This window comes from Centropristis striata, chromosome 13 (genome assembly GCF_030273125.1).
Source record: "Centropristis striata isolate RG_2023a ecotype Rhode Island chromosome 13, C.striata_1.0, whole genome shotgun sequence".
Classification (NCBI taxonomy): domain Eukaryota; kingdom Metazoa; phylum Chordata; class Actinopteri; order Perciformes; family Serranidae; genus Centropristis; species Centropristis striata.
This window is the reverse complement of record NC_081529.1, coordinates 24,933,379-24,961,346: the sequence shown is the minus strand read 5'-3', so window position 1 is coordinate 24,961,346 and position 27,968 is coordinate 24,933,379. Positions and strand designations below refer to the sequence as shown.

The window sequence follows — 27,968 nt, the reverse complement described above, 5'->3', positions numbered from 1 at the left end:
TAGTGCATTAAGCCTTAATTCCCTTATTACCATTATAGAAATTCCCGAAATGCAATAATGCATAATAATATAATCATGCAAAAGCAACAGGCAACAAAAACAAATATACTGTGACCAAATGAGAGATGGACATATGCATGACGAATGTGTTTTTCACTGTATATCTATGGATTTCTGGAAAACATCAATATTTAATATACTTCTTCCACCATTTAATCCCCCATGACAACTCTGCACCTTATTACAAGAGGAGAGCTGAGACCAGATGAGCGGTTTGCAGCACAGTATTACAGATGACGGAGAAAATTAGAGCAGGTCTCCCCGATGAGCTGCAGTCTCAGGATTAAATTGCAGCACAGAGGCGCTCTCTCTGCTCCATCCCTGTCTGAAACCTTTACCGGATAAGCTATATTTAGTCTGCATGGGCCCGGCTTACTGTTCATCATTGATAGATGCTTCGGTTTAATAGATCATTCAGATTCAGAGGTATTATGCTAATGCAGGACATCAGTACGGCATTAAAGATTGGTGCGCCTTTCAATCCTCCCCACAATGGTCCCCGCTGGTTATCAGACATCATCCTGGCTGATATATTTCTCAGGTTAAAATGGTTATGACTGAGAAATTAGGTCATTTGTTTAAAATGTAGCTGATAAAACAAAACTGCTGGTGAACTAATGATACTGAAGACATATTTGTCCTTTGATAATTTTAGCTTCTTTGCTGCTCTGTTCTGGGTGCTGTATATCTTTAACAACAGCATCAACCTGAACTCTGTATTGATGGTATGAACCCTGAGGGGCTGAGGCCTTTCCCAGCATGCACTGGCACAAAGGCTGGGAGACAGAGTGGACATTTTGCCAGTCCATTAAACAGTGAACACACTGACTGACAGACAAACACACACCTACAGGCAATTTAATGTCTCCAGCTGACCTGCATGCCTTTGGACTGTGACAGGACACCCAAACAAACACAGGGGGAACATTAATAGTGCACTCAGAAAAGACAAACCTGAAGCTAAAACTTGGACCACTGAATAATAAATCTGGTTGTAGCCGTCTTGGCTCACAGGCAACTGCTCTGTGAATCCTCAGAGTCACAGTTTTATTAAACAAACTAGTGCAGTGCTCGTAGGAAGTATCTTTCCGTCCATATTATGCTTAGCTGTCAGTTAATAAAGTTTTGTTTTTACTGTTTTCAATGGATCAAACTGATGCAGAAGAAAGGGCTTAAATCACCGCTTAGCATGCTAATCGTGAGATAGCACATTACGCAGCGCTGCACTAAAAGTACATTAACATGAATCCAATTAGCTGATATACTATATTGCATGTAAGTATCTCATATAAAATGATCATGGGCATTACGCTAAGCAACATGAACATCCCTGAATTACATAGTAATGCAACATAAGAAGTGAATAAAGGTAAATCTCCGCTTAGCATGCTAATTGCGCTACAACAATGTCTGCACGTCCATAAAACACTTACTTTTCATAAGGTACGCACACCATCCAGCACATACACATTGAACATTGATATTCGCTAGAAACTATTCGAATATTATTGGAAAAGCGAACCTTGTAGTGAACGATAAAACTCCGAAAGATAGGTAGGCTTTTATAAACCCAAACTATGGAATAGCTTGTTTGCTATTCTGAGATTTATACTCAAATAAATTTACAATCAACTTCGGGACATTTTTCTCTCGTTACATAGTTCTTCTCATCTTCTCTTTATTTTCTTTCTGTTTCACTAATATATGTATTGCTTTGTTAAGTCTGTTTCTTTGTGTAAAGCACTTTGAATTCTATTTGTATAACATGTAGGGTTGCAGCTATTGATTTCTTTTAGTAATAGAGCGTTGTACTGTATTTGTGCTTTTGTCTTATTGAAAAGCAATAGTAATAATAACAATAAACTTTATTTATATAGCACCTTTCAAAAATAACATTGCAAAATGCTTGACAGTAAAAACATTATTAAGTAATTTGAGAAAACAAAATAAATCATTGAAATTGTGACAACAAATGCAATCACTTAATGGGCAGTAAACAGCAGGCTTAAACATGCAAAATATTAAAAAGAAAAAGAAAAAAGAAAAGAAAACCCTGATTGGTTCCCTTTTTAGAAAGATAAACATTGTCTTAAATTGCACAGTAATATTATCTGTCAAAAGAAAACCATTGTGTGCATTTAAGTGACATATTAGGCTACAATATTGATATTTAATACCAGGTCCAAATATCATACAGTAAGTTACTAAGAATGGCTTTAATGTACTTGCTGTACTATGCTGAAGGGTTGTCCAACACCTGCAGGCCCCACTCACAGCAATCAGACTAAACTTAATACATCTGCTGTATTGGATTGGTGCATTTAAGGAGAAGTAGTGCATTGCCTGGAGGAAGTATGTATTCGTATCGTTGGAGATGCAACATAAGAAGTGAATAAAGCTAAATCTCCACTTAGCATGCTAATCGCGCTACAACAACGTCTGCAACTCCATAAAACACTTACTTTTCATAAGGTACCCACACCATCCAGCACATACACATTGAACATTGATATTTGCTGGAAACTATTCGAATATTATTTGAAAATTTAACCTTGTTGCGCACTTTAAAACTCTGAAAGATAGGTAGGCTAAATAGACTTACAGATGAGATGAGTCAGGTGTGGAAATCCAGAGCGAATTGTGTTACTGACCAGGTGTAGGCCTATCACACAATGGGGCGGAGCTCCCCTAAAAGGTGTCCGATCGGAAACAGTGTAGGTCTTACGTAAATAATAATATTTTGAAAAATGAATTCGAAAATCTTCAAAAACGAGGATGCACACCTTCGTGCCATGCACAAGCCACATACCAAGTCTTAGGTCAGTCTGACTAACGGTCAGCGAGATATGCCAGACACACATCCACACAAACACACACACACACACACACACACACACGCTTCTTGCTTTTATAGATAGATTGCTATTGTATCCATCACAGTGATGCATCACTGCAGCCAGGGCAGTGCGCCGGAAAAAGTCCCCGGTGCCGTACTTTAAGTGAGCACAGCTCTGGGTGCAGGCGGCCTGGCAGAGTGGCCTTAATCTGGACGTGCTGCAGTAAAGTTTCCCTATAAATGCTAACGTCAGCGTCACCTTGTGGCGGGTCTGCTCAGTGAACAGGATGCTTTCTGCTGAGGCACTGAAGCATTGATGTAACGCTTTTTTTGTAAACTAAAGAGTTTGTTAATTGACATCAGTCTTTGGAGACTTGCTGTTGTTTTCTCTCCGTCGCTATTTTCACTCTTGCTTTATTTTGCGATGTACTTTAGTATCTTTGTCTGCACCCAAGTTTTCTTCGCGGATGAGTTTTAGTAGCCTAGTGAAGTTACTGCCCCCCAAAAAGTCCTATGCAAATAAACAACAATTAACAAATAGAAAGGAAACTTGATGGTATAAGGGACATATTTGCTGTACAGACAAATACAAATAAACACCACCAGAATTTGCCCTTTAAGAAACAGGAAAAAAAAGAAAATATTCTTAGTATATATACTGGCCAGTCTGTCAATGACAGATGAACTATGGGATGTGAAGTCATGCAAACTACATGTGACTGAAGATGTTGCAGACATACAAACTGCAAGATTCATTCAAAGTTTTTCTGAGCTACTGGGCGCAGTATTTGGATCTACTTCCTATTAGAAAACTGACTCAGATGTTAGAGGCAGTTGGTTCTGGTATTGGTGTCGATAATATCTAACTTAAATTCAGCTTGGCTGATATAATGTCATAATATAGCATTAAAAATTCAGTCAAACAGTCCTACTGCTTCTCATCAGTATTCCTTGAAGCACCTCTTCCCTCATTGTGTTGCAGATTGACTCTGACTGTGCTATTTTTATCCTTTAGTCATTGTCATCCTGGCGCTGCTGCTGCTCTTTGGAGGCCTGTACAGCATCTATGTCTATGCGTACCAGCAGAAAGGCAGCTATCGCACAAATGAACCCAAGAACCTGGAGTCACCCAGCAGCTCCAGGCCTCTGACCGAGACCCTGAGGAGAGAAAAAAAGAAGCTCCCGGAAATTGAAGAGGAGTTCAGGAGTGACTAGCATTGCAGGACCTTCGGGACAGAGGGTGGCGTTTGACTGCGGGTTGGGGGAGAGGGGGAATAGCACTTAGAACAACCACAGATACCTGTATTAAGTTTTCTAATGCTTTCGTTCCCTTTTTTATATTTTGGTTTTTGTTCCATACCCCGGGTTGAGCGGGATCAGATGCCTGGTGCTCTACATAGTATGTATTTTGGTAAGGGTTTAAAGTTCACATCAAGCCCCATGTTGCATGAGTAGCCAACAAGTCTCACACTGTATTGCAGGGTGAAATACTGAAGTGCCTCATCTGAGCAAGCTTGATCTGAAGTCACATTACAGCTTATTCAGATAGGGTTTAGATTAGACACTGTGGGATCAGGATTTTAAGGGATGTTCAGTTACAGTTGGAAGATCAGTTTAAAGGAATACTTCACCCACAAAATGATCAGTAAGTCATCCATGTTCAAGTGTTATCTTGAATTTATTAAGAATTTTTCTCCCATGCCTCAATGATGAATAAAAAGATCCAAAAACTGATAAAATTCTTGACGCATTAAAGTGAATGGGGGACAGCAAAACTAAATCAAAACATCCATTTACTCTCAACTCTCACACAACCTGTGCAGTATAATCCAAGTCTTTTTTATCCAGACGTATGCTCAGTACTTCCCGAATACATACATTTTCCCTAAAACCTTACTATTTAAAAAGAAATCTGCATAAACAGAATCGTAGGCACCAGTTTTAAGTTTGTCTGTGCAAATTTGCAACTGTTAATGTGAGAAATAATAAAGTTTTAGCAAAAATGCATGCAAATACTGAGTATATGCTTATTAAATGAGACCTGGGTATAGTGCAAAACTTTTGTGAGGGTTTGCAAACAGATGTTTAAACATAGTTTTGCTGTTGTTAAACGTATCGCTTTATTTTATTCAAGACATTATTGATTTACTGAGTTTTTGGAGGCATGTGAGAAAAACATTTTTCAAGAATTCAAGGTAACATGGGGGTGAGTCAGAGACACAAGTGATCATTTTGGGGGTGAAGTATTTGTTCAACGTATTCTAACACTTTTATTAATTAATTTTTCTTTCCTGAGCCATTTTTGAGACCGATTAAAGCCACCGATATCTCACTGTATAGATGTATTGCCATCTAAGATATACCTTTTGATGACAATCTCTCATGGAGCCGTTTTTGACATCATAGCTTATAATCCATTGTGGGTTTGGGGCGCTGAACACATCTGAGAAATAGTGAACTAAACCAGTGCAACAAAAATCCACATCACCAAAAAACAAAAATAACTGTTTTTTGTGAATAAGAACCACCAACCGTAGAGAGAACACACTGACAAGCATGGAGCCTTGAGATGTTAAGCTTTGAGATGATACATATAAAGATTGTAAAAGGTATATTCGCTTATATTTGTTGTATTGCAGCCTATAGCAGTGCATTACCTATACAGAACGGCACATGTAAGTGGTTCAGAATTGCCATAGTGTCAGTAGATAGCAGCTTTGCCGATCACAGTATGCTCAGATTTCTATTCTCATTTGTGAGGCTTCGGAAATGAGTGATGATGTAAGGTACTCCTCTAGGTGTGAGAGCGAACAGTCTGTTGGTGTGCTGCAGACACAAAACAAAAGTTGAGGATGGAGCTCACCAGAGACCTAAAACGTCTCATACCGTCCGTCTTACTTCTGGTCGCTTATTACATGGTCAAGCTGCCAACAGCTCGGTGCTACAGATTGTTTGACCTGGCAGACATCTCTTATTACAGAAGATTTATCAGTCTTCTCACAATCCTTTCATCCCCGGTAATAAGCATCTTTCAGGAAACAGCTGCTCCATGTGGCCATGTTGGGAAGCATAAACACATGCACAAACACACACACACACACACAGTAACATATGTACAGAGGACCACAAGAGTGTAAATCTTTTACTTCTAACTCATACTGCTTAAATTTTTTGCTCTAGGACAGTAGCCGACCGCTCTGCTCTGTCAATGCTGCTGCTTGTTTAGCTGCTTTCAGTGGAAAGTTGAAAAATTCTACCTATATAGTCCAATGAAGTTTCCTTCTCTGGCAAGATGAAATTTCGTTTAGATGTGTAATGCAACCAAAGCTTCAGTCTATCATCATTCACTGCAGCTCCTCTGGATACTACAGCACTGTTGTGTTTGTGAAAAAAAAAAAAAAACAGGGAAAAAGTAAAACATTTGTATCATATGAGCTATGCATTTGTAGAGCATGACTGCACTTTTCAGTGACACGCAATAACACGAGCTTCTTCCAGCCACCAATGATGTTAATGTTTAATTTGCAGGTGCACAATAGCAACTAGGATGTAATGAGTATATACGTGACTATGTGTATAATGTGTTAGGCGACTTTTATATTCCTACGGTTTATACAAAACAAGTTAAATGGAGTGAATGTAAATCCTCTGACTCTGTATTGTACGAGCAGACGCTGCAGTGGAGAACTGCTCGGGTTGTTTTAATTTATTCGTGGTAGCTTTTTTAGAACGCTCAGGATAAAGAAAGTACAGTACTTGTTCTCTGTAGCACTAACACACCTCCAAAACTCAACATTGTTGGTTTCTTCCATTACAGATGGACAGGAAGTTGTACATTGCGGAATGTAAATGCAATTACTGTAAAGGCACGAAAATGTAAGAAACTGTACAGATTTGGCCAAAACTGGCATTTACAGGCTATATTTTTAAGAATGCTGTAATGACTTGAATGACAATTGGAGTGAAACTGTTGGTTTGTGATCGACATGAAGAATGGTTTGTGTTTTTGTTAAATGGACAATCACCACTCAAAGTTCATATTAGGCACAAGCCGACAAACTTGCGTCAAATATGCTTTGTTGCCTATTAGGAAAGAGTCGACTTATGTATTATATAAATGTATACACCTCATTGTTTCATTGGTAAATAGACTATAAGCATTCAGCCTAGCAGTGTCACTTCATTCACTCACTAGTTAATAATGCGTGGTCCCTGGAGTGTGTGTATGTGTGTCTGACTGGCTCTTTAGATGTTTGTGTAATCATAGTTTACCCACCAAGATACAACCTACCGGTGTTAAATGACTCTCATTAAAAAACAAACGTGCACGGATGCCAACTCACTTATTTTAGTGCACCAACAGTAGTACACTGAGATGGAAAAGGGGCCTGGATGTAGCTCAGAGTGGCTCCTCCAAGCTCAGGTGTTGGAAAATTGCAAGCATGTTGTGTGTGAACATCCTGATAACGGAGGCAAGGGTGGAAATGAAAGGCATTAAGATAAAATGGCCAGTAGAGGGAGCGGGTCAGAAGGATGTTGTTAGCTCAGACAGGGTATCTGCTGATATTGAGTGCTGTTTAATGCTTTAAACCTATGATTATAAGACAAACAAATACAGTTAAATTTGGGTTTTGTAAAACAACATTATTTGAGTTCTATGAACACTTATAGAGATTTCAGTTCTTATAAAGGCCTTAAGAGTTTTCTATACTTTATATGGATCTGCAGATACCCTGTCAACAGTGTATCATGTATGGAATCAGACAATAAAGCACCAGAGTGAGTATTCAGCAGGTTAGACCACTTCTCTGCACCATCAAACCGAATCCTTCTGCAACAGGTACCAGAAATGATCATTACAGTTGTGTTTGTGATCACACTGAAATTTAGGATAATTTTTCTTTTGTTATTCAGTGCGCTTGATTTTGTTTTTGTAATAGTTTCACTGTAAATGACCATTACTGTGTAAAAAATATCAAGGCAAAGCCAAACTGTCACTTCAATAAAAGAAGCTTGAAGGAACTTGTCAGTGTGTTGTTTTGAGTCGAGAGACACACACAGGACTACAACAGCATGTTTTAATGTATAAAGTTAAACTTTTATTTTTATAGGCATACACTGTACATAGCAGTAAACTCCATTTTGTTCATCCCTATTGAGAAAGATCTCATTTCAAAGTGGGCTTTAATGTTGTATAAATGAAAAACAGGGACATAAAAAAAGAGATGATAAAAGATATTTTACATTCACATGTGGGGGGACTTATAATATTTGGTCAAACACTGATAATTTTGCTTTTCCCATGGTCATAACCTTGCAAAGGTTACCTTTAATGCAACTCTGTTAAATATGCAACACATCCACACTGTTTCAGCCTTTTTATGTGTGGAATCATTTGGCACTTATATGTTGTTTTTTTAAAGGAAGACATTTACTGAGTGACTTGTTAATTTTGTTAATTATTTCCTTCACAAAGTGTGAAGACCTCAAGATCATGTAAACATTGTGAGAAATGTTTGATGAGCATGTACGTACCAATAGAATGGGTTAATGTGTAAAAATGAAAAGAGGGATGAGATCTCTTCACCATCATCTACAGGTTACATTCAGTCAGTCGGTTTCTTGTCTGGTTGCCTATTTTTGCAGAACAATTGATATAAATGCACAATAACTTATTTCACCATAAAGATGTGGTGGTGATGCTAGCCGCTGAAAAGGTTCGTCGAAGAAGAACATGGAAAGCGATCCAACGTGGTCAGGTCCTTCTGAAGAACAAGCTGTGGGTAACATCACACTACAATACTGAGAGACTGCACAGAGCAGCATCTGACTGAAGCTAATGCTGTGGCTAACATGTTGAATGGTTTGTTTATCCAAGAGACAGCACATGCATTTCACTGATCATCATTAGGTACGATGTAAAAGCTTGCATTACGTATTGAGAGGTCAAACAAAAGCCGGTCTATAAGTACAGTAACAGAACTTCAGAGAGAGTAACACGCTGTAGGATGGGTAATTGTGACCTCTTTGCTTTTTAACAAGATGAAACAAACAAAAAAAGACCATGTGATCCTCTTGGTGCAGTAAGCGATACAGATTAATAGTATTTCCACTTTAAATAGTTAACTTTCATAAGCTTGGCGTATACACTCTTGCAGGTAGGTGGGTGGGTTTGGGCAGATGAGAGGGAGAGCTGACCGCTGTCACTGAGGGAGGTGGTGCGCTGTCTGCAGGGCAGGAGCACCTGCAAACGGCAGGGGAGGGACTCTATTTTTAGAGGTGCAGCAGAGATGGCAGAGACAACGACTGTTCATAGAAACTCGTCAGCTAGATGTGACGCTACAGAGAGGGACAGAAGCATTAGTGGGTGGCGGAGGAGTTAGGGACAGGTGATGGAGGTAGGCAGCGGGTGGAGCTAAGCCATCTCTGCCTCCCTTTCTAGCCCGACGTATTTGAGGGCATCCGCTTGGCTGTATCTGTGGGAGGAAGACGAAGGGAAGAGTCCGAGTGAGTCAACAGGAGCTGCGCAAACAGATAATTCAGTCATAATGGATAACGGCCTGTTTTTTTTTATTTTACTTTGAAGCTGATGGAGAGTCAAGGCCCCGTGACTCTACCTGTAGTCAAAGAAGAGCTCCTCTCCTTGCAGAATAGCGCGCTTGGCAAAGATACCGATGCGGTGGTCTCCATTCACCATTACCACTGAAAAGGCGGCAAACGTCAGCCAACAAAACACTGATTTCATCCCACAAAAATCCTCTAAATTCTAGAGCCCAACTGATTTCCAATATGGTCCTATATAAAAAAAAATTTTTTTTTTTTCTTACAGAATATACAATGCAGAAAGCAATGCTTGTGGTGATTTAGAAAAGGTGTCATTTAGCTATGTATTTAATTTGTATTTATTCTTTATTTAAATGGTCATAATTGATTGGTACTAAACAAACTGATATTTATTTAGCTATTGTATTATTTATTTCAGTTGCTAGCAACTGACTGATATTGAACATACAGTACAATTTCGCCATTTAAAAATTTTTTGTTTTTTTTTATTTCAATTGTGAGAAAGGACTGACACTGAACATACAGTAATAATGTTTATTTAGCTATTTATTTTATCATAATTATTATTTATTTGAATAGTCAGAAACTGACTAATATTGAACATGCAGTACTATTTAGCTATTTAGAAAAAGGTTTTATTTATTTAAATGGTCAAAAATTGACTGATACTAAACATACAGTAATGATGTTTATTTAGCTATTTATTTTATTTTTTATTTATCCTTTATTTAAATAGTCAACTATTGGCTGATATTGAACACGCAGTACAATTAAGATTATTTATTTATTTAAATAGTCACAAATGGTGTGATACTGAACATACAGTAATAATGTTTATTTAGCTATTTATTTGATCAGAATTTAATATTTCTTTAAATTGCCAGAAACTGACTAATATAGAACATGCAGTACTATTTAGCTATTTAATTATTTATTTATTTATTTAAATGGTCAAAAATTGACTGAACATACAGTAATGATGTTTATTTAGCTTTTTTTTTTTTTAAACAATCGACGGATATTGAACAAGCAGTACAATTAAGCTATTTCATTTTTGTTATTACTTATTAATTATGTGATACTGAACATACAGTAATAATGTTTATTATGCTATTTATTTTATTTTAATTTATTTTTTACATTTTCTCAGTTTTCGTTTCTAGAATTAGATGTAATGTAACGTTAAGTATACTGTATAAACATTTACAAATATTCTTTAATAAAGTCTGAGTACCTATACAAAATGTATGCAAAATCGGTCCACATAGAAAAGGTTCCCAGCTAAAAAATTCACTTTTTAGGCCACCATATCATTAATCTGTGAATTTTTCCCTCTAAATTTGGTATCGGCTTAAAAATTCCCATATCAGTCAGGCTCTACTAAATTCACATCTGACTCCATAGCAAAACAAACAGATTCAGTCCTACCTTTTGCGTAGCAGTTGGGATTAACTGAATGATTTGCGAAGCGGATTTTGTTCCCCTTTCGTGTGGCATCCACAACAAAGTCTACTGAGAGACATGGAGTGCATTAAGAATGACTGAAAACATGATAACATTGGTATGGTTATTAGCAGGAGAGGGATGGGGAATACTTGCCTTTGTTCAAGTTGAAAAGGAAGCTAGACATGTATTTGTCATAGATCCTTCCACGTCGGTCCGCCTCATCCTGGGAGATCAGCTGCTCACACACACAGGAATAATAAACACTGAGTAAAGAACTTCAATCAAGCTGAGAGCTTATACATATATATTTTTAAATCTGGCTAAACTCTATGGACTTGCCTCTCCACAGTATTCAGAGATAAACTCATTCTTTTGGACTGACTCTTTGATGAAGGTTCCCCATCCGGCGACATCCGATGGAGCCAACAGCAGGTGCTGAGAGGAGTCAGATGTACGTTAGAATACCACGTCATGTGAGTGATATCAGGTTTGAAATATTAATATACTGTCTAGACCAGGGGTCTCAAACTGAAATTACCTGGGGGCCGCTAGAGGCAGTATCAAAATGACCAAAAAAAGACACAAAATGACAGAAAAAAAACGATATTACTCAAAAAAGACACAAAATGACAAAAAAAAGACACAAAATTACTGAAAAAGACAAAAAATTACCAAACAAAGACACAAAATTACCAAAAAAGACACAAAATTATTTTAAAAAGACACATAATTATTAAAAAAGACAAAAAAAAATATTTAAAAAAGACACAAAATTATCAAAAAAGTAATTAAAGGGACCTTCCACACACAACACGGTAAAGTGCCATTCATATAAAACTCATATTAAACTTTCATATCAAGGTGGGGGCCACAAAACATCGTCACGAGGGCCGCAATTGGCCCGCGGGCCGCGAGTTTGAGACCCATGGTCTAGACCTTCAAGTGTCCTTGTGTACCTTTTTTAGGCCTCTCTGGATGCTGCAGTTCTTGCAGGAGATCGCTTTGCTGTCCCAGCGGTCTGCAGTGCCGCAGGTCATGCACAGATCTGGGTCACACTCCCTCACGGCCAGGTAACAAGGACACTGTTTTGTGTTGCACTGTGTCTTGCACCTGCAGCCCGGGAAGCGGTTCTGGCCTGGAAAACATCACACACACAGCTGCTCAGAAAAAGGAACGTGTTGATGAGCATGCAACAGAAAGATAATACATTAAATGACTTGGCAGAACACAATAGGATTATGATGAATAATTCCAGCACAAGATGTGGCTGCAGCACAGAAGCTCAATGGCTGAGTAATGCTGAGAAGTCCATCACTCAGAGACCTCTGCTGGCAGATATGCTGAAATACAATTTTGCAGAGTGAAACACAACACCCTCTGGGCAGATGAACGGAAGGATCAGGCAAGGATAACCGACATGTCTTTCCAGCAGCTTTTGCTTGGGGAAAACTGTCCATAACAAGAGCTCCAGGGCAGCATTTGTCTTCTCTGCTGTGCCGTTTTAACCTCCCATTCCCAGCCTGTGTGGGGTTTTATGTGTCTGTATCATCAAGCATTGTTTAGCTGGAACTGTCTGACTCATACTGATGTTGGAGATGATGTTGTATATCAGGCACAGAGCCTGTCACATCCCTTTGATTTCTCTCCAAGTCTTTAGAGCACACACATGTGCAACCGGGGGCTGCTTCCTGTTTGGCCCCGGCTCTCCTCGGCTACGGGAAAAGGCGAGGTAACAGTCGGGGTAGGGGGGGTGGGGGGTGGGGTAGGGGGGGGAGAGGTGACTGAGCCACAACAGATGAACAAATGAGGCAAAACCATCTTTCCCAAACCATAGCTAAATATTTACTTCATCTTATCCCCTTCCTCTGTTCAAAACTGTCCAGAGGGCAAAACACAAAATGCATTCCTCCACCATGTGGCCATTTTGGAAAACACAGTTCTGGGTCAGTGCGGCAGCAGCGAATGCCTTATTGTGAACGCAGCTCTGTATTAAACAGACACCCACCTATCCCCGCCAGAGGACAGTTTCTCCTCTGACCGCTGCCAGAATACTGCAGAATCGTTTTACATTCTGCTGCCCTGCTCTATTGTGGCCTGGAAAAAAAGGGCTTTAAAGCTACAGAGAGCTCTCAGTGGAAAATGTGGTAATGACAAACTATTTCCCTTTAGCATTACAAGACAGAGCGAGCTGTTTGTGCAGTTTAGTTTACGTAAGAAAGATTTAAGCATACAGAGCACTGTAACACAGGTGAATAAAGAAACATAGACACTCACACTCGTGCTCGCACTGGCAGAACTTTTCACAGAAATTCTGGGTCATCACACACGGGCAGGAGCTGTCGCATGGATGGTCCGGGTGATCACATGGCTGGTAGTTGTACACCTGATTGGACGAGTTATCTGGAGCAACAGAGGACAAAGCCCTCAGTTTGGCACAGTAGGCTGTATTGTATTTTAGAAGGCATAGTGTAATAATAATTGTGATGTTTTATTTTTGGGTGAACATACCTTTCTTTAGCTGAATCTTTGCCCATAACCTGCCACATTAAACAAACACAATAATGAAACAAAAACTCATCCGACACCTATTCAGTGAATTCACATTTCAGGGCTCATTAAGTGATAAAAATTTAAATTTTACAGATTCATGTTTAACTCACTTTACTAATGCAACAGTGCAGAATACATTTCTTTCTGCATGATTTTATCTATTCTGGGAAATTTCCCTGGGGGCCAAGCTCCCTGCTATGATCATCTTTCCATCATTCAGCAAAAAGAGGGAGAGAAACTGAGGATATCATGCCTGTGTTTCCGTTTCTTCTTTTGGGGTGCGATGCCCCCATCGACCACAGGAACCCGATGGATCAGGACCTCCTTCACTGCAAACTCGTACACCTGTAGGAAATTTAAAAAAAAAGCCATGAACAACTACACTAATAACAACAACAACAACAACAACAAAAATTATAATAATCTATCTATAAAGCAAGAAGTGTCTGTGTGTGTGTGTGTGTGTGTGGTGTGTGTGTGTGTGTGTGTGTGTGTCTAGGGCATATCTCGCTGACCGTTAGTCAGACTGACCTAAGATTTAGTATGTGGCTTGCTCATGGCACGAAGGTGTGCATCCTCGATTTTGAAGATTTTTGAATTCATTTTTCAAAATATCATTATTTTCGTAGGACCTGTTGGGACGCATTACACTGTTTGATCAGACGCCTTTTAGAGGAGCTCCGCCCCATTGTGTGATGGGCCTACACCTGGTCAGTAACACAATTCACTCTGGATTTCCATGCCTGACTCATCTCATCTGGAAGTCTATTTAGCCTACCTATCTTTAGGAGTTTTAAAGTGCGCTTCAAGCTTCGATTTTCCAATAATATTTGAATAGTTTCCAGCGAATATCAATGTTCAATGTGTATGTGCTGGATGGTGTGGTACCTAATGAAAAGTAAGTGTTTTATGGGGTTGCAGACGTTGTTGAAGCTTGATTAGCATGCTAGGTGGAGATTTAGCTTTATTCACTTCTTATGTTGCATTACAATGTAATTCAGGGATGACATTCATGTTGCTTAGCGTAATGCCCATAATCATTTGATATGAGATACTTACATGCAGTATAGTATATCAGCTAATTAGATTAATGTTAATGTACTTTTAATGCAGCATACTGTGTAATGTGCTATCTCACGATTAGCATGCTAAGCGGAGATTTAAGCCCATTCTTCCGCATTAGTTTGATCTATTGAAAACAGCAAAAACAAAACTTTATTAACTGACAACTAAGCATAATACGGACGGAAAGATAGTGTTTCTGTGTTATTTAAGGTTACACTAGCATTAGCATTAGCCAACACTATCGCTGCGTACTTAATCTCCCACTATACGAATACATACTTCCTACGGGCACTGCACTAGTAATAATAATAATAATAATAATAATAATACATTTGATTTATATTGGGCTTTTAAAAGGTACTCAAAGTGGGTTTACACAGTACTTGAAACAAATAGATAAAAATAGACAGCAAAAACAATATACATACAACATACAATACAACATTATCCTACTAATTAATCACAAATGTCCACTACTGTGAAGAAATTCTGTTTTCTTCAGCGTAATTGTGTTGTGTAATGTTGTGCCCGCTCAAGCTGAAAAGCACATCTCCGTGATTACGCCACAGAACATCCTGCCCCTTCCATCCTCTGTTATCAAAACTCCACCGCAGAGGCCAAACATACACATGCATCTGTGCACACACACACACACACACACACACACACACACTCAGCCACTCTTGGCTGCCAAAACCCAGATTTGGCTCCTTCCCTAGGACACAGACGTACATAATGATGCAGCTGGTTTCAGCATTTCCACTCAGTTAAGCAGTGGGCGGGGCCCTCTGGATACCAGCAAGTCTGTGTCGGACAGTCCTGTGCCGACTCTGGACACTGGTCTGGTCAGAGTCACAGTGTGACAAAAGGTGCTACAACGGTGGCTGTAAATGCAGAACGGTGCTTCAACATGTCTAAAATATGTTTCACCTCTTCTTCACTGCACTCCAAAGTTTTACAGGCTAATTTACAAGTTGTAGTATTATCTCCACAAGCCTTGATATGCACCGCCTATGTGACAGTCAGTGACAAAAGTCTGGGAATGTCTAACGACTACATCATAAGAGAATATGAAAGACGTCACATCTGGTAAGCATCCGTGTTTATGGTGCCACATGCCATTCTCTCTGTACTCCGCCCAATTATCCACACCATAAAACCACAGGCACAGGATGCGTGCTATTACACTCACACTGACGCAACAGAAATCAGCAACTTAGGTCTACTTTATTTCAAAACAACTATGCATCAATTACAGAAAGTATTTGTTTGTTCATTTTTTAACATAACTACATATCATAGTAAGTACACAACAGAGGACACAACTCACTCAGGACATAACTGCTGTACTTTAGTGCTGTCTCTTTTTATTTTTAAATTAAGACCTCATTTCTCATAAATCCCCTTGTTTCCTTTTTCCCATTTGTCACCATTCCCTTTTCATGGGTTTGTTTTATGAGTGTGTCTTGTTGGCTCGATTGAAGATTTAAGAATCGTTACATCTATTTCCAGCCTTTATTTTGCTCCAGCATCTGGCATTTTAAAGGGGATCTCAATCGATTTTCTCTTGGTCTAGCAGAAGATTACTGAGAAAAAGATATATGAAGCTTTTTGCAGCACTCTCCTTATCGCTGTTTGACATTAGCAGCTGAGAACTACACTAGCCATTTCTAGCACAACACTTAGCTGAAATGTTGAGGTGTATTTGCATTGTGGGGAATGTAGGCGACAGGAAGAAGGAATGCAGGCTCTGTTTTAAAACTGTCCCTCATGACAATGTTTTATAAGTGCAATACTGAATTTGTCTAGTATTATTTAGAGAAATTTTCAAACTCTGATCCTGTTCGTGGCATACTTTGTCTACAGATGTCAGCCAATGTTGGGTCTTCAATGAGTGTCTATGGCCCTAGTTTTTTGAGATGTTTCCTGTTCTACTGGCACCTGGGGGGCGTTTTCTGACAGATTTAGCATGTGGAATTGGTAGTGGAGTCCAACTGGGAGAAAAATCACTAACTGACTGTTCAGCTGAAGCTATACAGTGCATGAAAGGGGAGAGACTGAAGTCAAGAGGGCAGCAACTAAATAATAATAATAATAATAATAATAATAATAATACATTTTATTTGGAGGCGCCTTTCTTGGCACTCAAGGACACCGTATAAAGGATGGAAAAGAAACAGCAATAAAATACAATAAAATACACAGAATTAATAACAATACAATACAATATTGGACAGGGTAAAAGTCATCAGACGGAATAAGCAGTTTTAAACAGATGTGTTTTGAGTTGTGATTTGAAATGGGGGAGTGAGTCAATGTTCCTGAGTTGGGGTGGTAGTGAGTTCCAGAGGCGGGGAGCAACTGATCAGCATTATTCATGCTACTTTGTTTTATGTATGTGTTCTTAACCATTTGTATAGCTGCAGTCCAAGTTCTTTTGGTTTCCAATACTGATGACGAAACAGGCGGCAACCTCCGGGTCTGAGCAAGGAGGCAAACCAGGAAGTGCCTTAGGCTGCATTCTACTGAATATTCCAGCAGGGGGTGCTAAGTTTGGCTGCAAAACATTTCTGTCCATTAATTTCAATGCAAAATGAGAAAACTTCTCACTCGATTTATTACCTCAGAAATTTTTTTTAGGACAAAACTATGGTCTCAATCACTAGTATAAAATCTTCTTCAAGACAATTTGGTGTTAATAGTTCAAATAATGGCCCCATTTAAAAGAAAATAGAAGATAAAGAATCGTATGATTTGGGGTGTGGCTGCCTTTGATTGACAGGTCACTAACAAGGAGAGCCGTCATCAGGAGAGAAGCAGAACAATACGTATCCATGGCAACGTTTCAATAAAGTTATATATAACGTTATATAGATAGAAAAGAGGACGTTTACCGGTTTGGTCTCATAATTTTGACCCTTTCACACTGTATTTTAACTTGATGACAGTTTATTTGAATGTTTTGTTAATTAAAATTGATTTGTTCAGCATTTGGTTGGACTAACCACTAACACTCCAAGGAGTCGCTGCTCAGTTTTCTGTTTTCTTCGGTGAGTAATGTACATTTTGTTTTTGTTTTTTGCTAGCCAAAACTAACATCCCAGTTAATGCTCCAGTTAATGCTAACATGAATTAGCAGCAGCTTCTCTCAGTCAGGTTGAGGTGTAGAGAGGCTGTAGTCAGTGATCAGATCCCTCTCCTCCTCCACAGTCCAAATATGGTCTGCTCCCCATATCGGAAACAAGATGGCGACGCAAAATGGAGACGAGTATAACGCTGAACTCGAGGCTTCCAACAGGCAGTCCACAAACCAAGGCTACACAACAGTTGGCCTTTGTCGCTGCTAGTTTTTTGATGTTGGACAAGTGTTTATTTGTTATGTGCTATTGTAAGTCAGTAAGACACAAAAAAATTTAAAATTGTGAATGAAGTAATATTCAACAGAGCAGCTACATAGGAAATACAGGGTTGTAATTTTTATTACTATTATTATTATTATTTTTGTATCTATTGGTTTTTTGTTTTACTTTGTTTTGTTCTTTGTTTTAGTGGTAATTTGTCTTGTCTGTTTTGTTTTGTTTGTATCTAAGAATGTGGGCATGTAAACCCTCATTAATGTATGTGTCATGTTAATTCTAAAAACCCAATAAATATAATTTTCAAAAAAAAATTGTGAATGAACACAGTAAAGGTAGCGCTCTTAGCTGTTATTACAGTGCCAGAGGAAACATGCTGAGATGTTCAAACTGTTACATTTTACCTCTTTGCAGTTCTTGGTACCAATGAGGCGAGCGATGGAGCAGAAGTTGTTGAAGTACGTGCCGTGCAGCACTCTGAACAGTGACTCCTCCGCACCGCTCCACTGGACCACACATCGCGGCTGCTGCTCCCCGTCATCATCCCCTGGACGCAGCTTGGTGGGAGTCTGGCATCGAGAATTCCCCTCTGTTAAGACCATACACAGAGAAAAACTTTTTAGTATCACTAACCAACTCCTCTTGCCAGAAAGTTTTTCAGATTTTTTTTAAAATCTACACACACACAGCTACACGCAAACACTGCTATTCTCCTCTATTCTATTAGTTTGTCTTGGCAAAAGACAGCATTGACAGCTTTTTGTCTGCCCACACACACATCAGGCATGCTAATTTAACCCTACACTGACACACTTACAGCAATTTCTCTTCATTTTTGTGTATCTGCACACACACACACACACACACACACACACACACACAAATGCATGCACAAACACACACACACACACACACACACACACACACACACACAGATTTAGCTTTTTGGATATTCAAGACTGATGCTCGAACACCCACAGCTCAAGGCAGGGAGCCGAATGTTGCTTGGCAACAGGCTGAATGCAGCATTGCTGTGGCCACACGCTCCTGCACTGAGTATCTTTATTAATCTGCTCAACAATCTGTTTTTTCCACATTATCTCAACACGTGCAAGAGAGTCTGCTGAGTCACTGGCTGAGCACGAGCGGTTTCCAGAACTAACAGACTTCCAGCGAGGCACTGATGGTGATGAACAACAACCTGAGAGCTCCAGGGGAGGAGGGGACAATAAAGAGCCAGAGGAGATTGCTCTGTTTTACCTCCCGCTGCTATCCACATGAAGATGTCAACAGGAAAAAAAAGAAAAGGAAATACTCAGTTGGAGGAGGGGAAAAAAGAACAAAGTGTTTATGTTGGGGGCTGAAGCAGGCAAAACTAATGGCTGGTTTATTTTGCTTGGCAAGAGAGAGCTGATATTGAAATGAGATGGGAGGAGAGAGACAGAGGAAAGCAGGATATGACTTGTAGACTGTCATCTTGGGCCAAATTTCACTTTTCTGAAAGGCTGCAGTCAGTCGGGGCAGACAGCCTTCAGAGAAGCAAGAAATGGAGGGATTGGGGGAGGTTATGGTAAATGATGCATCCACTCAGTCATACAGTGACTCAGAACACATTCAAATAGCTGTGTCTATAATGTAGGAGGCCTCAAAGCAGGCAGTCATTTCCTGAATGTATCTGTTTAGTAGCAGAGAAAATGGAAATTTCATAACAACAGCAATATATAGCAATAATTTGCTGTAAAAATAAAAACTGCACAAAATGTACTGAAAACTGAAGATTTCCTCCCAGCTGTCAGGACTTGAGTAAAACGAAGCTGTAGGATCAGTACCCTACCTGAGGACGATGTGGTTTCATGGTCACTGTAGACCTCTTTTCCTTCCTCAGCAGCCGCAGACGGACCAGGACAGGTGGAGCAGGTGGAACGCTGCTGCTGTTGCTGCTGTTGCTGCTGCTGCTGTTGCTGTTGTTGCTGTTGCTGCTGCTGCTGCTGCTTTCGGCGCCTCCGTGACCTCTGTGACCGTAACATATTCTGATCCACAAACTCTTTAGCCCCTTCCTTTAGAAGAGGACAAGGGATGGGAAAAACAAAAATCAGTAAACAATAAGATGCATGTACTACAGAGTACCACATGCATGACTAGGTTGAATCACTGTGAGATAGGCAAACCTGTAACAGGAAGCAGTCCACACCACATGGTTCAGTCTCAATGCGGATCTCCTTAGTCTTCCTCTTGTAAACATTGGGTGTAGCATGGAAAGCTTTGTAAAAGGAAGCAAACATATCATGACTCTCTATTGTATATCAAGTAGTTAGCATGCAAATAAAAGAGCTGGAAAACCACAGTATAATCTTCAGGTATTTGTCAGTCTTACTGGGAATAAACCAGAATAAAGTAAACTCTCCATTTTCTCCCAAAGTACAAAAAATGCAGGTAGGTCTATCTGTGTGTGCACAGTATTACATTAAAGGCTTACTACAAGAAATGCTCTAAAAGCTCAGTTTTGTGACGTATTATGCATAAAGAACTACTTTAGCTGCATTCCAATTGCATCCTTTTTCTTGTTACTTTATGTACATGCTGTTGTTTGCAATAAGCATATGTTATTGGCATCCAAATACAGAACTAAATGTACATTTTTTATTGACATGTACTTTGATTTTTTAAATCAATAAAAACATTTTTTAAATGATTTTTAAAAATGTTCTATAATGCAGGCAGCTGCCAGGGATCGATCCAGATGTTTTGGCTTCACTTTTGGAGAGCCTAAACCTAAACTGGAATAAATCTACTGTAGAAATAATGAAAAAATAAACTCGAACCCTTACGGTGTAGGAAACAGTCATATTTGAAGCAACGTCTGCAGAAGAGTGTGTGGAAGGAGTGTAAAGACTGTTCCCGCTGTACAGACTTAGCAAAGGGTCCGTCCAGGTTTGGGGTGCAGTGTGGGGGCAGCTTCACCGGGCTGGGGGGCTCCAGCAGGTCCTTGTACCTGTGGAGATGACAGGTATTTTATCACAGTATTAGCGTGCTCATTTGTAGTTGCTGCTAGGTGAAGTTGTAGGTGTTTCTATCTAAGAAAACACTCTTTCAGATGCTGATGTAACGGCTCCTTTAAATCAGAGAGCCTGAGAGGGAGCCACCATTATTACTTTCCTCCCTTACAGCCTGCGTCTCCATGGTGAACACTAAGCAACGGCCTGTTCAGCATTGTGCAGATAGATCCCCCAGATTCACTGCACTTTTCTTACTTTTCCTTCAGCTCCTCCGTGGTGCCCTTGTAAGGGAACATCGAGGCGATGGCTGTAAATATATTATCGTTGGGAACCTTCTTGCTGCTGGACACGTCCCTCACTTTGGGAGACAGAAAGACAGCCTGTTATACAAATAGCCCAGTTTTGTCCACACGTCAGGTTTTGATACAGATTCACAAATAAAGCTTATGCAATGTGTTCTTTTAAACAGATGTTTTCTCATGCCAGTTAGCAACAACGTGATCTGAAAACAGTTCTCGGTGCAAATCATGATGTAATACAAACAGTGTCCTTTTTCAGAATATTTTATTAACAGACCCCTCAGTCATGTGTACCAGTACCTGCATGTCTGTGTAGCCGGATGTGTTTCGATTTCACTATCACATTTTGGCAGAGTGTGCACACAGCCTAGTTTCCCGTAAAGCTTGCTACAAGAGGTCATTAAGCTCTGTAATTAGAGCTGGGACATATCAGTGTCATAGACAAACAGGTTCTCTCACACACAGTAGCCATGCAGGGACACAGGGGCAGCTTTAAAGTAAACAATGCCCGTGCAAGGGTTGCTGTGGCAGGGCGACCTCGTAGCAGCTGTACAGTATAATGAGAGGAACAGTAGCGGCCTTGTTCATGCTGCAGGACAAAGTCTGACCACACAAACATGCAGCTGAAGACTTGCTCACCCTCAGTAGTGCTCCTCCTCTTCCTCTTGATGAATGCCACAGCACCAGGTTTGGACTCTTCGGAACCCTCCACAGAGCTCCGCCTCATCACCCTCTCGTCCTCCTTCTTTCCTGGCACCTCCGCTGCCACCACCGCCACCGCCGCCTCCGTCGCCGTCACCGTCGTCATCGTCGTCACTGCTGTTTCATCTTCCTCCTCCTCCTCGTGGTCTGAATACTGGCTCAAGGCCTCCACCAGCTCTTTAAAGACCTCGTCGCTGATGAACCCCCCCTCTGGAACACAATTAACATTTCAGAATATAATCGAATTTTCTACATCAAAATCTGTTCTCAGGTCTTGGAAGAATATTACTGGAAAAAAGATGTAAGCTTTTTGTAGCACTCTCATCACCTCTGTGTGACGTTAGTGGCTGAGAACTAAATTAGCCATTTTTAGCATAACACATGCAGTCTGAAGTTTTGAGGTGTAGGCCTATATATTTGAGAAATTTCATAACTCTGATCATATATGTGGCATCATTTGTTTAGATGCCCTGACACAAAAAAGCTAATTGTCAATGTTGGGCTTTCGATAAGAGTCAGTGGCCCTAGTTTTTGCGATGTGTCCTGCACTAGCGGCACTAGTCGGCTCTTTTGGGACATATTTTTGGGACACAAAATCTAGTAAGTGCTGCATCATCAGCATATAACACACCAAAATCCAAAGTGAATGTTGCATTGATACAAAATATGAAAGGTGCTGGGATCTTTGCAGACAACATAATAGGACACAGCTATAGAAATGAGAGGATTATATAATAGTATCAACAAATATCAAATAATTTAATATATGGCTTTTTAATATATTTTCCAGATTTTCCCAGAAGAATTAATCAAACATATTATTTATATTATTAGAAATGTTTTCTTTTGTTAAGGCTATTCATTTATCACATTCAGTGCCTTCTGTTGTAAAAGACATATATTAAGAGACATATACAAAAAAGACATATATCAAAGTTTCCCCCACCCCCGATTTGAAAAACTGGCATTTTTTTAATCTTTTGGCCATCTGCAATTATATTTATCGGGTGCTGACAGACAGGTTTTCCCCCCCTTGAATAATGATGCACAAGGCAATCAGAAAAAATATACCTGTTTCAATCACATTATTTTCTATAGACAGAGCATTCGACACACACCTCTGTCGCCATGGACACCATCGTAGTTGTCGATGAGTTCCTCTAGGAAAGCCTCGTCCTGTTCCAGCACTTCGTCACCCATGTATGGGATGTTGTGAAGGAATGTCTCGTCCTCCACCTAAGAAAGATAAAATTCCCATCAAAACAAATATGTGACAGCCGAAAATGTCAACAAACAATCAATAGATCAAAAAATGTTCACACTGTCCTACAAAGGTATGCACTTGGATTGAAAACATAAGAAATGTAAACCAAATTATCTTGCAAGAGCAGTGTGCGTATTTTCAAAATAAAACCTTTTTGGGAACACGCTGTGCTTTTAGCTTGAAGACATGTGTTCTTGAGTTTCTGCAACTGGTTTAAATGTTCCATCCATTTAATCAACTCATGGCATGGAGGATCATGTCCATTAAACGCACGAAAATCTTCAAAATTAGAATCAGGTGCAAGAGTAAAATGATATGCAAGAGTGTGCTCTGCACCTGTAATAACACTGTCACTGCATGGACCACAACACAATATGGTTTATGTCTTACCATGAAGTTGTGCTGCAGAGGAGACCAGGAGTACATGAAGGGGATTCCTGCCACTGTGGATAGCGGTCTCATGGTGATGGCTTGAGCTTTGAATTCTGGGAATCCAAACTCAACTGTACACATCTGTAAGAGAACCAGAGGTGGCATTGACAATACAAAAAAACCCCAAGCAGTATTAGACAATCGCATAACTATATAATCAAATTCACATGCTGCCCGGCCCCAACAAGGAATATAAACCCAGTAAACACGATAAAATGGGAAAACGATGTTGTCATGCCCTCACGCTGTTTGTAGAGACACTTTAAGGCAATTTCTTGCACACAGCTTCGTCCTGATATATTTAAATAACGCCTGACAACCAGGTGGGAATCAGAGCAGAACACTGGTGTCGGTGAAGAGGATGCAACATGATGGAGATGAGAAGTTTTCTCACAAAACATTCACACAATAATAATTGGATTGGATTACAGGAAAAGCCAGAGAGCATGGAGACAGAGCTGGATAGTGCAGGCAGGCTGGTATGTGAAGTTATGTGTTGCAATGGCTATTATTTTACTGTCTTTCACACACACACACACACACACACACACACACACACAGAGAATACTGGCTCAAGGCCTCCACCAGCTCTTTAAAGACCTCGTCGCTGATGAACCCCCCCTCTGGAACACAATTAACATGTCAGAATATAATCGAATTTTCTACATCAAAATCTGTTCTCAGGTCTTGGAAGAATATTACTGGAAAAAAGATGTAAGCTTTTTGTAGCACTTTCATCACCTCTGTGTGACGTTAGTGGCTGAGAACTAAATTAGCCATTTTTAGCATAACACATGCAGTCTGAAGTTTTGAGGTGTAGGCCTATATATTTGAGAAATTTCATAACTCTGATCATATATGTGGCATCATTTGTTTAGATGCCCTGACACAAAAAAGCTAATTGTCAATGTTGGGCTTTCGATAAGAGTCAGTGGCCCTAGTTTTTGCGATGTGTCCTGCACTAGCGGCACTAGTCGGCTCTTTTGGGATATATTTTTGGGACACAAAATCTAGTAAGTGCTGCATCATCAGCTGCATCATCAGCATATAACACACCAAAATTCAAAGTGAATGTTGCATTGATATAAAATATGACAGGTGCTGGGATCTTTGCAGACAACATAATAGGACACAGCTATAGAAATTAGTGTAGAGCAATTATATAATCGTATCAAATATCAAATAATTTAGACAGAGCTGGACAGTGCAGGCAGGCTGGTATGTGGAAATATGTGTTGCAATGGCTATTATTTTACTCTCTTTCTCTCTCTCTCTCTCTCTCTCTCTCTCTCTCACACACACACACACACCTTCTTGTTGGCCACAGCTCCACCAGATGTTGACAGAGGGATGGACTGAATCCTGAGCCTGGACCACTCTGCATTCAGGAGATTTGTCTGCTGCTCAATCTTTTGCCTGTTGGACATGAACAGGGTCTAGAATCAAACAGAACAAAAAGAGCATGTCACACATACTGTGAGACGCATAAACACACACACACACACACACACACACACACACACACACACACACACACAGTACTGCATATTAAAACACACACCTGCTGCTGCAAGTACATGCATAGCTTACACATGCAGCAGAATTCACCTACCTTGACCTCCTCTACTTTTTTAAGGCGTTTTAATTGGCGAAGGCGCATATACTCAGACTTGACCCTCCGTCTCCACTCTAGCAGGCTGCGGGAGGGTGTGAAGGAGGAAGGTGGAGGTCTTGGGGTCAGTGGAGCAGCACCGGTGCCAGGGGCTGGAGCTGCAGCAGCTGTTTCCTCCATGACTCTGAAAAAGTAAAAGATAAAATTTGACAAACCAGTAAAATGTTTGAGAACTAACCACTAAAAAGGATACATTCTATTGTCAAAGTAAACCTTTAGATGCAAAAAAGGTGTTTAAAAAGGGCAAGGGACACCATCAGAAGTAGTATTGGATTTTGGACAAATATGTGTGTTTTAAAAATATGTATATTTCCAATAACAATCCTACATAGCTTTATAAAGTGTCTATGGGACTCAACAGTAAGTGTATATTGAATGTATCAGTTTTCACCACCTATTATATCATAATAATTCTCAATATTGCATCTAATTGGCATTGGTATACTTTTAATGTAATAACATCAACCCCTTTATGTAATTTATGTTAAATTATTATGTAATTCATACCAAGTACAACATACTTCCTCCCTCTTCCTCTCAGACATAAAACTTCCCCATTCACCTTCACATGAGGTCTATCTGAAAGAGCGCCCCCCTCTGTTGGAAAAACAAAACTGACATTTAATGTGAAAAAATGCCTTCCACACACTGGCGCTTTAAACTGCTCAGAGTAGGATCTGCTCCCTTTCTTTAAACGTGGATGGCAGCTGACCAAAAAGATGAGCAGACTTATCGTGCGCACACACAGAATAAAATAATGATTTAACAGCACGGGGCATCCACATTGCTCAGGAGTGGGCGTGCCTCTCCAGGAAAGCAATATGAAGCGGAGCAGAAAAGTGCGTAGTACAGTTTTTCTGTGTTTCATAATCATCTAAGTGCACATCAACTTCCCTGTCTGCGCTAAAACAGAATCAAAAATAAGTACAAAGGCAAAACTGAGCTGGGGAAACTGCTACAGTGCATGTTTTTTTTTTTCCTGGACTATGGGTCGTGCACACGTTTCAGCCACAGCTATGAAGTGCGCTACGTCCTGTAGCTGCAGCCCCGTTGAGACAGAGCCACGCAGTATGCATTTAAATGTTTAACACTTTAAAGACGTGCGCAGCGAGCACCACAATGACAGCACGTTATTCCAGCAGCGGACGCGTGTGCACGTTTACCTCCACATCCAGTGTCGCAGTTATTAAATACCTTCAAATCCAACGGCTTGCGTCGTATTTGCTGCGAAGAGACTGCGACGCGATCAAGTCCCTGTCTGTTTTTTTTAACAGTCGAATGATCCGGAGCAATTAAAAGGCTCTCTTTGCTATGGATCTGACGCAGATATCGTCTCCGCACGGCGAGGGGATCTCAGAGAAATCCCTACGTTATCCATGGGCATGGTGCTGGAGGTTGTTGTTGTTGTAGCTTACAAATAGCTGCGCACTTGGCTTTGGTCGAGCCAACCCGAGCAGGAGGGTGACGTCTTTATTATGATCACAGCCTTTCCTAGCAGAGGAGGATTTATTACTATTCTGCGTCCTGGGAATAAAAAGTAGCGTGGAGCAGCAGCCACAGCATAGCCATTTACACGCACACACAGGAACTGATGCAACTGTCCAGAGTGCTAGATCGCCATCTAAATGCGTGAGGGCATGACGCCCTGTGGGTTTTTAATCGGCGTAATAATGCAATATTAAAAATAAAATAAAACAACAATATTTTAGTGATATTTTAAGAATAGCGATACAAATCCACTACTCCCAAATTCAAAATATATATGATCGTAATAGGATTAATTACCCCGATTGTGCAGATTGCCTGGATAAAAAACAAACGTATCCACGAATATAAAGAATAAAATAAAGATCAATAGTTGAAAACTCCAACAGTGGAGTTTTATCGGATGGCAAACAGTTCAGTTGTTGTTCCGCACTCCTCCTCCAGGGAGGGCTCGACGCATTTTGTTTCCTCCGTTTAAAGAGAGTGCCACTGATGCCATCACGTACTCTACGTAACATCCAACTTCACTTCAAAACATGACAAAAGCATGTTTTTGGTTTGTGTTGAGTCGACCTTATGAGCGGAAGGAGACGTATTATTTAAAGACATAATTAATGAAGCAATCCTGAAACAAATTAATTTATCAAACGCAGCTAAATATATTTTCTCTAAAATGTGACAGTTTGAAAACAGGAAATACTTCTTTATTCAAGTTAAGGAAGCAACCTACATTCAACAAAAGCTATTTCTACATAACTTAAATGATGCACGTCATAAAAACTGTCCATAAATACTTGAAAGGGGTAATGCTGCATATTTTAACCCTTTGATACCCATTTTTCATTGCATTTTCATTTTCTTAAGGTAATTACAACAACTATTATCATTTTTTTAACCCTTCTAATGAACAACATGGGTCAAAAATGACCCGCATTCATTTCCCATGTTATTTCATGCTGGCTGTGTGTTTCTTTGCTCTATCTTTTTAAATAAATTTATTTTATGATTGAATAGTCCAAGTATTCTTTGATGACTTTTTAAAAATTGCAATCGATCATTATATCCATTTCCCTTTCATAGTGAAGAAAAGTAGTCTTTGTATTTTTACATCAATTTTACCCACGTGGGTCAAAAATGTCATATTCATCCAAATGTGATTCAAAATTAAATGACCTAATACTATAATAATAGTAATTTGTTTCAAATAGTTACTTTAGCAGTAAGAGGGGCCAACTACTCAT

The 27,968-nt window shown here is 39.8% G+C and overlaps 2 protein-coding genes across 6 annotated transcripts in view; one reads left to right on the top strand and one right to left on the bottom strand.

Annotated features, from left to right (window-relative positions):
• cntnap1 (contactin associated protein 1) overlaps window positions 1–27,968 on the top strand; it is a 55,530-nt gene that overhangs the window by 16,997 nt on the left and 10,565 nt on the right. The window contains exon 24 of one of the 2 annotated variants that reach the window (XR_009395526.1): window positions 3,912–4,554. Coding sequence is in view for 1 of the 2 variants with exons in the window: in XM_059349025.1 (XP_059205008.1) it covers window positions 3,912–4,111 (200 nt within the window). In the remaining variant the exon portion in view is untranslated. Of the gene's footprint in view, window positions 1–3,911; window positions 6,919–27,968 lie in introns of those variants that run through there. The other variant, XM_059349025.1, reaches the window with a different exon arrangement.
• On the bottom strand, window positions 7,968–27,203 carry ezh1 (enhancer of zeste 1 polycomb repressive complex 2 subunit). 4 transcript variants are annotated; one of them, XM_059349028.1, is made up of 20 exons: window positions 26,437–27,203; window positions 25,183–25,366; window positions 24,881–25,006; window positions 23,529–23,651; window positions 22,993–23,110; window positions 21,812–22,084; window positions 21,129–21,231; window positions 20,706–20,869; window positions 20,046–20,137; window positions 19,712–19,934; window positions 18,282–18,466; window positions 13,710–13,801; window positions 13,415–13,443; window positions 13,181–13,306; window positions 11,863–12,041; window positions 11,246–11,341; window positions 11,060–11,141; window positions 10,889–10,969; window positions 9,476–9,598; window positions 7,968–9,372 (listed from the first exon to the last, which is right to left on the bottom strand). In XM_059349028.1, exons 2-19 carry the CDS (start codon window positions 25,360–25,362, stop codon window positions 9,510–9,512), a joined length of 2,361 nt encoding a protein of 786 aa, XP_059205011.1. In that variant the 5' UTR covers window positions 25,363–25,366; window positions 26,437–27,203; the 3' UTR covers window positions 7,968–9,372; window positions 9,476–9,509. The 4 variants fall into 4 exon arrangements, with proteins under 4 accessions (XP_059205011.1, XP_059205009.1, XP_059205010.1 ...); XM_059349026.1 differs by having other exon boundaries at window positions 9,514–9,598; XM_059349027.1 differs by having other exon boundaries at window positions 9,514–9,598; window positions 27,028–27,203.

What these genes read in the sequence shown, in the direction of transcription:
- ezh1 (XM_059349026.1), bottom strand. Translation starts at nt 25,362, where the DNA reads ATGGAGGAAACAGCTGCTGCAGCTCCAGCCCCTGGCACCGGTGCTGCT. An exon ending in CTCTGCAGCACAACTTCATG is followed by an intron (nt 23,111 to 23,528) that starts GTAAGACATAAA and finishes TATCTTTCTTAG; the next exon opens with GTGGAGGACGAGACATTCCT. An exon ending in CTGCCAGTGCGAGCACGAGT is followed by an intron (nt 12,042 to 13,180) that starts GTGAGTGTCTAT and finishes GATGTTTTCCAG; the next exon opens with GCCAGAACCGCTTCCCGGGC.